Source organism: Mytilus trossulus, chromosome 13 (assembly GCF_036588685.1).
Source record: "Mytilus trossulus isolate FHL-02 chromosome 13, PNRI_Mtr1.1.1.hap1, whole genome shotgun sequence".
NCBI classification, from domain to species: domain Eukaryota; kingdom Metazoa; phylum Mollusca; class Bivalvia; order Mytilida; family Mytilidae; genus Mytilus; species Mytilus trossulus.
The window spans coordinates 43,173,314-43,189,957 of record NC_086385.1 but is presented as its reverse complement, the minus strand read 5'-3'; the positions used below and the strand labels follow the sequence as shown (position 1 = coordinate 43,189,957).

Here is a 16,644-nt window from a genome sequence, read left to right as displayed (position 1 = left end):
TCAGAAACATCATACCCTCCGCAACTCGTTGCATGGGGTATAAAAAGAACCAATGGTCTATTTTCACAACCCTTTTCTCACCATATTCAGTAATTTACTCACTAGAAGATGAGTTACTAGCATTCATAATCATGATAATTGATTAATTATTTATGGATTAAGGTGGTACCTAACACTACAGGGAGATAACTCTGTAAAGTCAGCGAAACATTTTAATTAAGTTGTGTTGTATAAGGAATATCAAGCTTCTCAATGATCAAAATTGGAGTTTGTCAAATGGCTATGAAACCAGTGTAATTTTTTGGACAAAACGGTTGGTTCAAATTTTTTTTAAATTTTTATATTTTTGTTAAAGGGTCAAAGTAAATACTTTGTCAAAATTTTATTAAAATTAAACGAGCCAAATTAATTTTAGTGAAAGTGTTAGGTACCACCTTAAAACAGGCTGTCAAAATCAAAATAAACCTGGTATAAGTGTTAATTTCAAGCTAAGAGAACAACCATGCATTGTCTAATGCATATATTCTATTTGTCCTCGTATCAAACATGCATGAAAGTGTCAAGTAAATACTCCAAATGTTCTCCATTCTTCTTGTTTCTTAAGTCTTGTACAACTAGTGTTATATATTCATTTCTTGAATGTGATGCTATCTGACTTTAATTTGTTCATGGATTGATATGTATGTGATGATATCATTTTTATAAATAAGAAGGAATTTCAAATTTCCTTGTTAACCAGGATGCTATATAAAATTAGCAGAATTATCGTAATTTGTCTCAAACCATACATTTTATCTGTCTACGTCTGAAAACTGCCTGAACTTGTCCAGTTATGCTGCCTATTTCATTTTGTGTATTTCTCAGTCTAGTGTTTCATATTTAAGACAATGTACAGTTATTTTTACATAAGACATGAAGATTATCAGGAAATAGCAAAACAAGCGTTTCCTTACAACTTACCAGAAATTTTGCTTTGCTGTACAATAACAATAATAAATATCATTCTTTATAATAATTCAACAATCAACAGAGCATTTTCTAAACCAAAAATAAAAATCTGAAGGTTTTTGGAGATTAAAAGGACTTTCCGTTTTCAAACTTCTGTCATCAACACAATCTGACAATATACACTGTTTTTGTTCTTCATTGTAACACATAACATTAATTGAACAGTTTTTATCATCCTTATCAGTACATGAGGTATTCCTGCTTTGAGGTAAATCCAATGTTATTTCATTTTTTGGCACTATGTCAAATTTTGCATTATTACAGGTTGTTCGTATGTCATGCTCAGAACACACCAATGAATTATGATTTTCTTTAGGTTTGGTTTTATCACTTATTAAAGTTTTATCTCCTTTTGAATTACAGCTTTCATGTTCCTTGTGTAACTCAGACAAACTTGAGCACTCTGTTTGTTCAGATAAAACATGTTGTTTCTGACTACAGCTATGGCTGCACCCGTTACACAAATTTGACTGACAAAATGAAGTGTCCTGTCCATCAATAGAACTGTCTATTAAAATCTCCTTGGTTTGAGGATCAGCCACACCCTGGAATAAAATACTAAAATTAATGTCATGGTAAAAGTACATAAAATAACTGCATTAAAACTTGGGTTCTAATTTTTTAGTGAATTTTTGGTAAAACCTCCACACAACCCTATACAATAATGTACTGCATTTAACTCTGTAGTTTACCCTAACATATAGCTGCTAAGGGGGCTTCAATGGGACTCCCTACTATATGTACTAGATTATAATAGTTGATAACTCATAAATACTGATGACTCCTCAGTATAGTCTAAGATACATGAATATCTTTTATTGATTTAAATAAGGAACTAGCTGAAATGTTTTCATTATTATGAAAAATGTGACAGGGTAGTACATGTATTTGCAATAATTTAAATATGCATTTTTATTTTTTTTTATTTATAAGAACATGATGAATGCAAGGCTTCTAAAACGGTCATATATTCTGGACAATTGTATAATGTCCGGTAAAGTCCGGCTGGGAAAAGCATGAAACAGTCTTTTACTTTTTAGATATTAAGGCTTTTTTGGTAATTTTTACATAATTCACGATCTTTTTGACCCAATATTTTGCCTTTAACAGCCACACATTTCCGGTCATAAAAGTGACATGATGATTAATTACTATCAAAACAACCCCTACTTCAATACTTTCTAATTTTAATCAAGGCTAATTAGTGTTGGACAGCTGAAATCGTTGAACCCTGAAATCTACCTGTTCAGTTGACGGGTAAACTATTTTAAATACCGGACATCATATAAATTGATCGGTCTATTAACAGTTATTTTTAAACATTTCAGCAGTTTGTATCTAATTGATTTAGTCCAAAAGAATATAATTATAAGAAATACGTTTATAAACATGATTTGATGAAAAATTTAAAAAGGTTCTAAATGAAAAATCGTCAGAACTACGTAGTATGAACTAGAACACATGTGCGCATGTGCACAGATGGGAAGTTTAATTATGCATCCTACATTTCTTAAAAAATGCTAAAATTATCATTGAAACCTGTATCTTAAGTTCATTTGAAGTATTTTGTTGAAGAAATAACGTGGAAAGAGCTTCTTGGCTCAGTCATGCTTTTAAACGTAAACGGATTTTACGTATCCGTATATGGTCCATGTTTTACCATTGTCATGTCAATGTCCGGTTTAAAAACGAAAGTAAAGTTTTGGACAACATTTGCACAAATAAAGAGTCTAAGGCAGATATGAGCACGCTGATGTGCACACTTTGAATGATGCACTGTCAATTTAACAGTTTTCATAAGAGCATCAAATTCATATCAAAGTAAAGTTTAATAACGTTTTTTTTTAATCTAATGTCAATCATTGGGATGGCCATCTGATAAATATAATTTATTTAAATTGCCTTTTGTGACTTAGTCTTTTAGGATTAAAATCAGGATCAGATATAAAATGTCCGGCTGGCTCAAATATTTTTTGGAAGCCCTGGATGAATGGCGTGGTTTTTTCTCAGTTTAGCAAAAATAACAAGTGAAACGGCAAGCTACTGCTCACTGATGATACCCCCCCCTGCAAGTGGTTAATTTTAATAGTGTAAAAATATGTAAGTAATCTGTAAACAGGAAGTTGTAGAGTGATGAATCTGAAAATGCATCACACTGTATAGCTGACTTATATAAACCCTGAATCCAAATTTCAGAAATCCTTGTATTGTAGTTCCCGAAAAAATTGTGACGAAAATATTCATGGGACGGACATACTAACAGAATGATGGATGGATGGACAGACAGAGGTTAACAGTATACCCCCCTTTTTCAAAGTGTAGGTATAATTCAAAGGGTATAATAATAATTTCATAGGATTTTCTAATATTTTGTCCTGGATCATCAATGAAGAGGTGTGTTGAAATATACAACTGGTGAGGAAAAAATAATTCTTTAAAATATGAGTGATTGATAGTACCTTCACACCAGCCATCTTACTGTGTAGAACTGTACCACAAGCTTGAGTATATTTCTGGAACTTCACCAATGTTTCTACTGTCTGTATATCTATATCTGGTACCCCCATATCACTAAGTAACCAGTTCAAATGTTCCCTGTCAAAATGTTTTAAAGGACAGCCTCCTACTTCTCCTGTAAATGGTGTGAAGTTCTGAAATAATAAAAAGATTTCTCATATTCTTCGTCAATTTATCCCTTTCTGCACCTATTGTATACAAAAATGTAATCAACGTGTAGTTCGTTTGATCTCAGTTCTTCATTGGTTAAAATCCCATTATGACGTTGATTTTTCTTGCTTTCCTCTGAATTTCCTATTGTGACGGTATGAAAAAAGGCGACCATGCCTGATGACGTCACATAGAAAGAAAACATCTTTTTGCAGATCATTCCAAAAGAAAGAATACGTTTGCTTGCTTATTGTTTGAAAATCATTAGAGAAACAGATTCTACCACCAAATCTTGTGTAGTATGATATTTATCCACTCTCTGTAGTTAAATTTTAAATATTTAAAACGCTTGGCTTGCCTTGCTTTTTAAATTTTAAAATTTAACTGTCTGGAGTGGATAAATATTGTATCACACTCAATGCAGTGGTAGATTCTATATTTATTTTCAAAATTATCTTAGATGGTATTGTGGAAATGACAACATGTTCCACAAATAACAAATTTTCTAAAGGCTTTGTACAGATATATTGTCAAAACCATGACCTCAATTTTTCATGTTTTGACAATCTGTTACATACTTGTTTTCAATTTGTTACATATTTTCTTGACACCTGAGTAAAAAACATGTTTTTCTGTACATGTATTTATATCTCCATTTAAAAACAATATTCATATCTGTATTTAAAAACTATGTACACTTTATTCTTATGCACCAAAAATTACAATTAAGGTCATTTAGCAAGATTGATTACCATTTTGTGCCATGAACACGATGAAGGCAGCCCCATTTCAACACTCATTAAACAAATATGAAAATCTGTTATCTTACAAATAGCAAATACATTGAATCATAAAGTTTATTTCTAAATTATATGTAGGGGCTCAATGCACTTTTTGCCCATATAGAATGTAAAGAAGAACAAAAAGAAGAATTTTATTGCAACCTGAATATACATATAAATACATGTTTTTAAATACAACCAGCCAAATAGGCTTATGATGCCTCTCTGATAGCCATGAATAATAATAATCTATTCTGAATCATGAATTAAAAATTTAGTTTTTTTTTGTGGAAACTTGTTTAAAATACCCCTATACATCAACATTATATGACTCCCAACCTCCACACAATGAATTATGGAACAGAACAAGGAATTTGCGTCTAGTGCATGTCAGGAATTTCTGCATGAGATATAAATCATTGAATATATGTTTTTCAAAAGTAGGATTTTGAAAAAACAGAAATAAATTTAGAGGAGCCTAAACATCTATTTCCAGCCCCATATTTTTAGTTGTGTTTAAATATGTGGACAATTTTCCATAACTTTACCTGACATTGGCATGTAGATGTAATAAAACAACTATTCAAAATCCAAGATTCAAGAAAAAAACTTGTATAAATTAACTTTTTCCTCAGATTCTCATTTTTCACAATTGTCATGATTGATATAAGAAGTTAAAAAACCTTCAAAACAGTGACAAAATCATCTATTATTTCGTATTTGAATGTTCCAAAAAAAAATCAAAGTCTTATCTGTACCTGCATGCACCTAGGCTCAGTGTTGAAATTCGTACCTTGAATTATAATGATATCTTATGCATTCTGGGTAATATTTCCAAAAGTGTACACCAAATTGTTATGATTATTTTAAAACATACTAAACAATAGAAATTCAATCAATGACATAACATTATTTTCATTTTGGTGTATAAACAATGAGATTAATGATAGTCCTTTTGATTCTGAAAAGGAGAATTTTTCATATTCTTTTAATTGTGGGGTGTTTGTTAACATTAAACTTCATACATGTACATGCATATATTTGAGAAATGATAATTTGACAAGAATGTGTCCATAGCACACAGATGACCCACTTGCACTATCATTTTCTTTGGTCAGTAGAATATGATAATGGGGTCAAAACTCTTAGGTTTTATTTGTGTTTGGTATTTAAGTGTACTAAGTTTCAAATTGATAAGACTTCAACTTCATTAAAAACTACCTTGACCAAAGATTTTAACCTGAAGCAGGACAGTCCAATGTAGAGACGGACGAATGCAGAGACTGAAAAACATAATGCCCATAAATCAGTCAGAGATATAACTCTATAGAGTTATTACAGATAATAACTTGTGTGTGTTATTACAGATACTTTTCTTTAAATTTTCTAAATCTGTAATAACATATGTTTGTTATTTGTAAAATTATTTAATCTATAGTGGACTATAGGGAACTCTTGAGACTTTGCGCAGAAACTAAATGCATAGCCTTGATAATTAATTTTTAAATGGAATTAATACGTTTTTGAATAACCATGGTTTATCAATGAGACAAGGCTATTTAGGAATTAACTTAGCTGTGATAACAAGGCTTAGTTATTAAAGGAAGGTAACTTATTATATAAGACACTTGGGAATTACTGAGAAACTTGCGCAGAACCTCATTACATCCTCTGGTCATTATTTCTTACAATAAATTAAAATACATTGTAATTAAGCATGATTTATGTCCGAGCAAATCCTTTGAAGTGATATAGAGAAGCTGTGATAACACCCTTTAGTTATTACAGGCATAATTTTTCTGTAATAACATATAGGTGTACTATTCAAAATTGAAATACTATGAACTGTTACATCTTTCAATAGTTAAGTATACATAAAGACAATAGTAATATCAATAGAACTTGTATACATTTTAACTAATCTTATGAAGTATATTGTCCCTTTGCAACATGTAACATACATATGTTATCATATTTCTTTGATTTTTTAGTCCACAATAACAAAAGTATGTTATTTTCCTGTAATAACCCTATAGAGTTATATCCCTGACTGTAAATGGGACATAAATATTTCATCACCTGAAGTGAGTTACAGCAGTGAGCTCTGTAGTTAATGTGAGATCCCTCTAGTCCATACAAATGTCTGATATTATATACATAACGTTTCTCATTGTCTTTCCAATTCTGATGGCAGCCATCTTGGTTGTCAACATCAATGGAGTATTCCTTCCTCCAGTACATAAGAGCTTCATGAATTGGCATTCCAATCTCTTTTAAAAACAATGTCAGCTGAATCTAAAAAAATACAATAACAGTTTTAAGAAGTTAGAATTTTCCTTGTACATGTACTAGCTTCTTTCTGTTACATTTATTAGATTTTAATGTATACACGGCTATGAACCTTGAAGATATATATAGATTGTAAAGTATAAATTGATAAAAACATCAAACGAGTCTAATATTTGTGGATTTTAAAATCTGATTTTTCTTTGTAAAATTATCATTTCAACATACATCTATTTTGTATAGATATATTAAGGATATTTGGACTGTATATAACATGTATAACCACTGCATGCATAGATGTTTCTAATTGATGAAATTTATAATTTTCTATCTTAAAACAAACTTGGCTGTTGTGTTATGCCGTTGTTACTATTTGTGTTATTAGTTTTAATTATGTAGAAACTATTTTTTTTATCCATGTTAAAGCCCTCACTGTGACATTAAGATGAATAACAGCAATACAAGTGCTTTTGTGGTTTTTTTATATCTTTATATATATGCATTTAGTGATTCTGTTTCAATAACTGGTACACCACATCATTTCTCTCCCATTCCTCTAAAGTGTGTTCCATACATTGCCATCTTTAATGTTTTTAACATATATATATATGATAACAAGAGTGCACACACTGAAATGTCTCGCCTTCTTTACTAATCATTGACATGTTGAAAGTCCTAAATATAAATAAAGTTTTATTAAACTGTCACATAAACCAAGTAAACTAAAAATTGACCTTTGAACCATGAAAATGAGATCAAGGTCAGATGAACCATGCCAGGCAGACATGTACAGCTAACAATTCTTCCAAACAACAAATATAGTTGACCTATTGCTTATATAGTTTAAGAAAAACAGACTAAAACACAAAAACTTATCACAGAGCAATGAACCGTGAAAATGAGGTCAAGGTCAAATAAAACCTGCACGACTGACATATAGATCATAAAATATTTCCATACACCAAATAAAGTTGACATATTGCATATAGTATTAGAAAAAAAGACCAAAACTCAAAAACTTAACTTTGACCATTCAACCATGAAAATGAGGTCAAAGTCAGATGACACCTACCAACTAGACATGTACCCCTTACAATCATTTCATACACCAAATATAGTAGACCTATTGCATACAGAATAAGAAAAACAGACCAAAAAACAAAAACTTAACTATAACCACTGAACCATGAAAATGAGGTCAAGGTCAGATGTCACCTGCCAGTTGGACAGGTACACCTTACAATGCTTCCATACACCGAATATACTAGACCTACTGCTTATAGTATCTGAGATATGGACTTGATCACCAAAACTTAACCTTGTTCACTGATCCATGAAATGAGGTCGAGGTCAAGTGAAAACTGTCTGACGGGTATGAGGACCTTGCAAGGTACGCACATATCAAATATAGTTATCCTATTACTTATAATAAGAGAGACTTTAACATTACAAAAAATCTTAACATTTTTTTCAAGTAGTCACTGAACCATGACAATGGGGTCAAGGACATTGGACATGTGACTGACGGAAACTTTGTAACATGAGGCATCCACATACAAAGTATGAAGCACCCAGGTCTTCTACCTTCTAAAATATAAAGCTTTTAAGAAGTAAGCTAACACTGCCGCCGCCGCCATAGCCGCCAGATCACTATCCCTATGTTGAGCTTTCTGCGACAAAAGTCACAGGCTTGACAAAAAGTATAATAAATATTTCAGAGGAAAGGGAAAGAAGGAATGACCATGATGCCATTTTGGAAATTCAAATTTCACATCAAATACTTTAAATTGAGAAGTTATTGCATGTATTGTTTTGATATTACTTTTTTTAATTGACAAATGATTGAGATTTTGTCATTTTGAACTAAAATGCAATTTAAAATTTTGCGATATTGTGAAAAATCCTGTCCAATTCATTAAAAAAATAAATTAAATGTGAGTTTAATTTATTGCGATTATAACCAATTTGCATTTTTCGCAATAATATAAACATCGTAATAATTTCTGAATTTACAGTAATAGGTAGAAAGTATAAAAATATAGTATATACCAATACACATAATTAACAGCGCCTGGTGATGTTTGATAGCCTGACCGGTTTCGGTCCATAAAGGACCTTCATCAGAGGCAGAATGGTGGATTAATGTTTGCACCCTATTTATATAGATATGGTAACCGGCGGTTGAGTCAACCGGCGGTTGCATTAACCGGCAGTTGCGTTGACTCAACCGCCGGTTACCATATCTATATAAATAGGGTGCAAACATTAATCCACCATTCTGCCTCTGATGAAGGTCCTTTATGGACCGAAACCGATCAGGCTATCAAACATCACCAGGCGCTGTTAATTATGTGTATTGGTATATACTATATTTTTTTGCTTTTACATTTTTATCACTGATACACATAGTTAATATGGCTTCTACTAACGAAAGCTCCATGGAGCTAATGTGTTTAGAGACTACTTATGTCAGTATACCTTTCCTATATTGCCTATTGATTTTTCACTGGCATAGGACCTCTAAGCGTAAGCCTAGCGATTACCTGAAATTGATGTATATATGTAATACCTACATTACAAACTTAAGGTGTTGAAAACTTTCTAACACTGAGGATTAATATTCATCTACCTTTGATCTTGAAAGGAGTACTAAAGGCTTAAATGAAGCATTCTCAATAAGACCCCCCCCCCCCTAAACCAAATTTTGTTTGGTTAGGGGGGGTAATAGTTTTGACTTGATGTTTTGGTGTATCACAAGCTAAAACGTCAAGACTGCATGACTACCATGAAATACTATTATTAGACTTGATATTTAGGTGTATCATAAGCCAAAGATCAAGACTGCATGACTACCATGAATTACTATTTCAAGACTTGATATACAGGTGTATCATAAGCCTGAGGTCAAGACTGCATGACTACTAGGAAGTACTATTTCAAGACTTGATATTTAGGTGTATCATAAGCCAAATATTAAGATCACATAACTACCATGAAATACTATTCCAAGACTTGATATTTAGGTGGATCATAAGCCAAAGATCAAGACTAAATGATTACTATGTACTTCTTAAATTATTAAAACACCCTTTATCCAATGCTAAAGCCCAAATATGGTTATATCATCAGGTCACATGTTTACCGTATAGTGTAAAAATGTTTACCGTAACATGTCAAAAAGTTTACTGTAACATGAACATAGCTAAATATAGATAATTGTAACCATGGAAAATCCCACTGGGATTTTTCACCGGTTAACTCAACGGCCGGTAAACTCAACCGCCGGTTAACGCAACCGCTGGTTAACGCAACTGCCGGTTAATGCAACCGCCGGTTACCATATCTATATAAATAGGGTGCAAACATTAATCCACCATTCTGCCTCTGATGAAGGTCCTTTATGGACCGAAACCGGTCAGGCTATCAAACATCACCAGGCGCTGTTAATTATGTGTATTGGTATATACTATATTTTTATGCTTTTACATTTTTCTCACTGATACACATAGTTAATATGACTTCTACTAACGAAAGCTCCATGGAGCTAATGTGTTTAGAGACTACTTATGTCAGTATACCTTTCCTACAGTACGCCCAAGGAGTTTGTAATCCCAAACTCCATACTCCGATATTTTTGCTGGTGTAACACCAGGAAACTCCGACATCCCTCCCAAAATTCTCGGAGAAATTTGGGAGTATTCCCTCCGACTTCCGCGTAAATCCGCTACCTTTTGTTTATTGTATTAGCGACATCTCTCCCAGTCTGGTGTGACGCGGTGTGACACCAGGTAATTAATTGCCCTAATCCGTCTGATCTATGCCGGCACGTGACAGTCAAGGTATGTGAGATTTCTAATGTAATTAAACAATTGTATTTCCTGTCTATTGATTATCAGGTTATATCTGATTGATTGAAACAAATGAAAGATTAAAATAAAAAGCAAAACGTTGTTGTTAATTCTTTCAATTACACTGTACATTTTAATCAAGTTTTTAAACAACTATATTTGATTTTGACTTCCGTTTTTTTATCAGTAAATAAATATTTAATTTACTAAAAGAGATATAATTGTGCAACAATAAACGGAGACTAACGCTGAATAAATGAGGGCAGTTTAAAGAAAAAATACACGTCTCAAAATTTTTATACTACAAGTAAAAAAGAAAATATTATTCACTATATGTTATGCTAATAATTCTACGCCATTTCCATTTTAAGATTACAAAATAAAAGTTTTAAAATCCAAAACGTTGTTGTTAATGCTTTCAATTGTATTAAGTTTTATAAAAAAATGATTATGACCTCGTTTTTTATTTATCGGTAATTGATATAACTTACGAAAAGAGACATACTTGCGTGAAAATAAACGGAAACTAACGCTGAAGGTATAAAATGTGAGCAGTGAGTTTAAAGAAAATTACGTGTCTTAAAACTTGTATATGCAAGTAAAAAAGAAAATACTATTCACCATTCGTTATGCCTAATAAGTCTACGACATTTTCTCTTCATGATTAGCATTACTTTAGGATATATATAATACATTTCGGCTACAACAGGAATACATCTAAAGCTGCATCAACTCGTCGTTGCATAATATTCATTTACGCACAATGAATGTAAACTTTTGTGTTGTATTTACAACAGTGATCTTTAAATATTTTTAAATCAATTAATTGCCGTGGGATGACGACACGCATCTCAGTGATCAACAGTGCGTGGTTGAACTTGAACTTGACTTCGCTCACAATATTGAATGCTAAAAATAGTGACATTAATTTTGTCCACAAGATTTTTATTTGGCGGGAAATAGTATCATGTAACAGTAAACTCAGGTGACCTTTCTAGATAACCATGGGAAAATTCATTGAAGGCTTAAACTTGCTTTGTAATGATTGACATTTGTGTGCGTTAAGATTGAGGCTCTAGAAGGTCCTTTTGCAATTGATTAACCGGATTCTAAATTTTATTCCTTTTCTGAATAAACAAACATCAGCCTTTTATTTATACGTTTCTCAGTCAACAGAGTACATAAACCTGGACATTATTTATACTTCGTTAGTCAACACTATACATTAATGGTAGATGAAAACAGGATGCATGTCGTTCAGTTCCTGATGGGCGTTGGTAGAGATCCTCTGTGAAAATGTGTCGATCGTAAAAATCCGATCCACATTTTTTTTTACATATTTCTTTCTTGTACGATATAATTTCATTTTGATATTCTATAGTATAAATTGTTGAAATACTTCTTTTTATATTTCGCCGAGGACTTTTAACGAGCAGTAAAATACGGATTGCGCCAATCCAATTTTATTTTAAATAATAAAAGATCAATAACAGATCATAACAGATAAAAAACACGTGATTTTATTTCTTCATATAATTAAATAAGGTTGTGATTATTGTGTTGTGTCTGGGCGGGGAATTATCTCAGTATTTATGAATATAGGGCTGCCACATTGCATACAAAACTATTTGTCACTTTACAGTTTCTTTTTTAAATTCAAATATTTCAAGTCGGTAATCTATCGAGGTAGTGGAACATAATATTTTACATTTCAAAATAAATTGAAAGTAACAGAGTTCACTTGTTGGTCCGATAAATTAACTCTAGGGTTTGATTTAGATTGGACAAATTACCGTAAAAAAATCCTTTTGTTTTAAGCCAGTTGATATTAATTATATAATATTGAACTATTAATGAACCGGATATTGCTCACTGAGTAGGCCATAAAAGGTTCTAATTGTGGTAAAATCATCTTTGATGAAACTTTGTTGAAAAAATAAAAATTATGAACTGATCGGACTATAATGAAAATACTAAATAAGTATTTTATTCGTATTTTTATACGTTTTTACGTTTTATTTCATATGACAATGACATGGGCATATGCATACAAGAATAATTATCTTATTTTAAATAAAAATGTCACACTTTTATCTGACAATGAATGGACATTTAAATAACGTATTTTAAAGCACACAGGTGCAATCAAGATCGATTAAATGTACAAAGGTAATAAATCTGGCTAATCCGATTATGTTGTCACGCGTCATTAATTTTCAGTTCATCCGATGGGCAATAAACCAATTAACAGCCACGCGGTGTTGGGAGAGAATCTTTGGAGGAAATTGGGAGTAGAATCCGTGATTCGCGGTGTCACACCGCTACACTCGGAAATCGGTGATAAAAGTTCGCGATTACAAACTCTCTGGGCGTACTGTATATTGCCTAATAGGAAGAAAGTACTTACCCTTGAGTGATGCTTTAACCTGTGTCTGTTTTGCAATACTCTTTGTAAGTTGAACATACATGGAGGGAACAGTTTTGTTTCCCTAGGAACTGTGTCATGTGACAGACTGGTATAAAGATTACTGTTTTCAGCAAATGGTTTATATTGTTCTCGTAGTTTTTTCTACAAAAATCATTATATAAAATAAGTATTTCAAAGACAGGGTCTGCTCTAGATCTGTATCAAAATAGCAAAAAAATATATATTGATAAATATAAGTAAGGTAACTACATGAACTAAAAATCCTGAAAAAATAAGGTTTGTGTTCATGTGTTTGAGATTTATGAGCCATTTAAAATTTGGCGTGGAAGTGATTTGCATTAAATTTTCAATACATTTAGCTCTGTTTTTCAGCTAGGGCACTATATGTTGATAAACTAGATAATATCTGACAAAAGTAAAAAACAAGATTAGCCAATTTTTTTTAGCACGTTTAACATCATAATATAACTGTTTGTATCAATATTCACATTATGATCAAAGTGAACAGTTATCTAATTGGCAAGATACATTTATTGCAAAATTCTATATCATAATACATTTTTGCATTTGTAAAAGAAAACACAAAATAGAAGTGCTGAAAATCCAAGAAGCTGACAATAAATTGTTTACCTTTACAAATTTTGATTGTGGTCTAATACTTAAATATCTAATAGCTGAAGTATCAGTCTGGTATTTTTAGCTGTCAGTCAGGGGTTATATAAACAAGTCATTTTTAGTTACCAGAAGATGTAAGTAACTACAGTATTACTTGTATAAGTAAATTTGTAAGATTTCTATTGTATTTTCAAGTTTTGAGTTATCTCCCCCTTAACCATTTTCCAAAAAGTTACTAATTTCAAATATTTTTTCTCGTGTTTTGGGAGGCAACAACATGCCAAATCATACCTTTTCTGGTTTGCTAATCAATTTTCTAATTTTTATCTCATTGAAGCCTTTAAGAAATCCATATTTGGAGAGAAGAAGAAAGTAAGACTTTTCTTCTTGAAAAAGTAACCAAAATCTGTATATCTTCCGAATATAATTCTACCTCTAAAATAATTTACCTGTACAAGTCAATAAAAAAACCTTTGTTAAATTAATACTCCTGAAAAACTGTGGATTGTACAAGTTTTCATGTCAACGCCATTTAAAAAATTCTGCATTTATTACATTTAATGTTATAATATTATTTTGTTCATTTGATTCCAACAAGTTCCTTTTTTAAAATGTTTTAATAAAACCAAGAACATGAACAAGCTTGTTCCTCTCTTGTAAATGGATCTAACAAATATTACTATTTTATACTAAGAAATTAAACCTACCACTAACTTCGCAATTAATTTTCTAAATCGAAAATCCACATGGTCTAATAACCTCTTTTCTTGTGCAATTTTAAGCCCTTCTTTTAAAACTTCTTTAAAAATATCCGTTACAACTTCCCGAAGCTTTGGGAAAGGTACTGCAGCAATGCCATTGGTCAATAAAACATGTCTCTTAGCAACCAAATTAAGAACATTTGAAAATGGAACATAAAAACAATGGCTGTCATCTCCTTTTAGATATAATCTCACAACTTTTCTCCAGCTTTTTATCTGTCTGTGAAGCAATTGAAAAATATTTAGCAGTTTTGAAATTTTAGACATAGTTTCCAAGGTAACACAACTAATCATGTTTTCAGTTCTTCTGAACAGCTCTCTCAATTCATCTTCGTTCATACATAAAAATCTAAATTCAAACAGTGAAGTTTCTGCAGCAACGAGAAAGTCAGCCGTATCAATGTCTTTACATAAAGCCAACCTGAAAAATAAATAGGCAAAACAGTAATTAATATTAGATTATAAATGTCTACTGAGGTCCTGTTCATCTTCATCTTAAGCGTTTCCATTTGTATGAGGTAATGTTTTAAGGTGGTACCCAACACCTTCACTAAAATTAATTTGGCTCGTTTAATTTTTATAAAATTTTGTCGAAGTATTTATTTTTAACCATGGTTAACCCTTTTACAAAAATATAAAAATTTCAAAATTTTTAAACCAACTGTTTTTTTTTAATTGCAACTTTTTTAAAGAATAAAATCAGTTTAGCATGTGCAAATAAGTTCCAGTACATGTAGATTTTCTTGGTTGTTACATCCATTATTATGTATATCTCTGAGTCTGTGCTAATTATATATATATATATATAAGTATAAATATAGTGAGAATTTTATCACAGTGTTGTAAACAAAGGGAAATGACTCAAGCACGTCATATAAAAATAGATTATATAAACTCAACATCATCTCCAATACAATTTATTCACCAACTGGTCAAGAAAGTATATTTATATACATTGTATATATATTTATTTTGGGTTTTAAAAGTCATTCATAAGAGAAGCATTTGATGATTACCGTGTGATTACAGAATAATAATGGATAAGGTATAAAAATAACATATCTTTTTACTTAAAAACACTATGAAAGATTTTTTTTTTATTAATAAAATTTATTTTACACTTCCCCTTATAAAGCATTTTATCTGTTGAAAATTGTACATCAGTGGTTTTACTGTCACAAATTTAGTTTTTTGTTAAACCTTCATTTAAGAAAATTCCCTGAAAAAATGTTATCTGCTTTGGTCCCTACACTAGGTGACATCATTGGTGTGCCTCCAGCCTCAAACATTAACACTGGGCGTTTTCTATCTTCTGTGCTGCTTCACAATGTAATAAAATCTGATAATAGAGTTTTTTGGCTTATTATTCATGTTATTGTAGAAATTATATGTCAATACATTCAGCATTTAAAAATGTCGGCTTCCTTAGCGGTAATAGACAAGGAGATAGAGAATTTTACGCAAACTGTCATCCAATCAGAAATTCAGAACCATTGATACAAAATAATTGCATTAGATTTTGACATTAACCAATTCACATACCTCAAAATAAAATGAGATATTGCATCTTTCTTTGTCCCATCAATCAAACATTCAGAATCAACAACATTGCCAGCATCATGGACCACATCAAACAGTCTCACTCTGTCATTCCTGGCCTCGTAAATCTTTATTAGGAAGTCAAGTCTCTTTTCAGCAAACCTCTCCAAATTTTGCAGTGATATTGTTCCACTAGGAGGTTCTAGGTAAAATGACATGGAAAGGATTGTAGATACACAAAGTACTTTTCATCTATGTCATGTTTCAATCTTGCATCTTGTGGTTAGAACAAGGAATTTCTAAAACAATAATGTTCATATAATGTACATTGTATATCAACATGATCAAGTGCGTATATAAATCATGTGAAAAATAATTTAAATTTGTTATCCTTTATAAAAATATATTATGCTGAGTTCACACGTAATTCAAATTCTATTCGCATTAACTAATTTGAATTAGTTCAATTCGCATTCGATACATTTTACGTCCTAACGCCACTTCTAATTCGAATTACAATGCACATCAAATTTGCTTTACTGTCCAAATGATGTTTACTTTCAATTTGTATTCACAAAAGCTTATTTCTAATGCAAATTGGATAAATTCGAATTAAAAAAGAAGAGTGTGTGAATGCGATTAGCGAATTGCATTCACATTATATTCGAATTCAATTCAAATTAAATGTCTGTGTGAACATGGTGAACGAG

At 31.4% G+C, this 16,644-nt stretch overlaps 1 protein-coding gene across 1 annotated transcript; it reads right to left on the bottom strand.

The window, feature by feature from the left end:
• Positions 1-963: 963 nt before the first annotated feature.
• On the bottom strand, positions 964-16,233 carry LOC134694932 (uncharacterized). Its single transcript, XM_063556042.1, has 6 exons — positions 15,938-16,233; positions 14,342-14,816; positions 12,999-13,160; positions 6,537-6,752; positions 3,468-3,659; positions 964-1,553 (listed from the first exon to the last, which is right to left on the bottom strand). Exons 1-6 carry the CDS (start codon positions 16,150-16,152, stop codon positions 1,017-1,019), a joined length of 1,797 nt encoding a protein of 598 aa, XP_063412112.1. The 5' UTR covers positions 16,153-16,233; the 3' UTR covers positions 964-1,016.
• Positions 16,234-16,644: the final 411 nt, after the last annotated feature.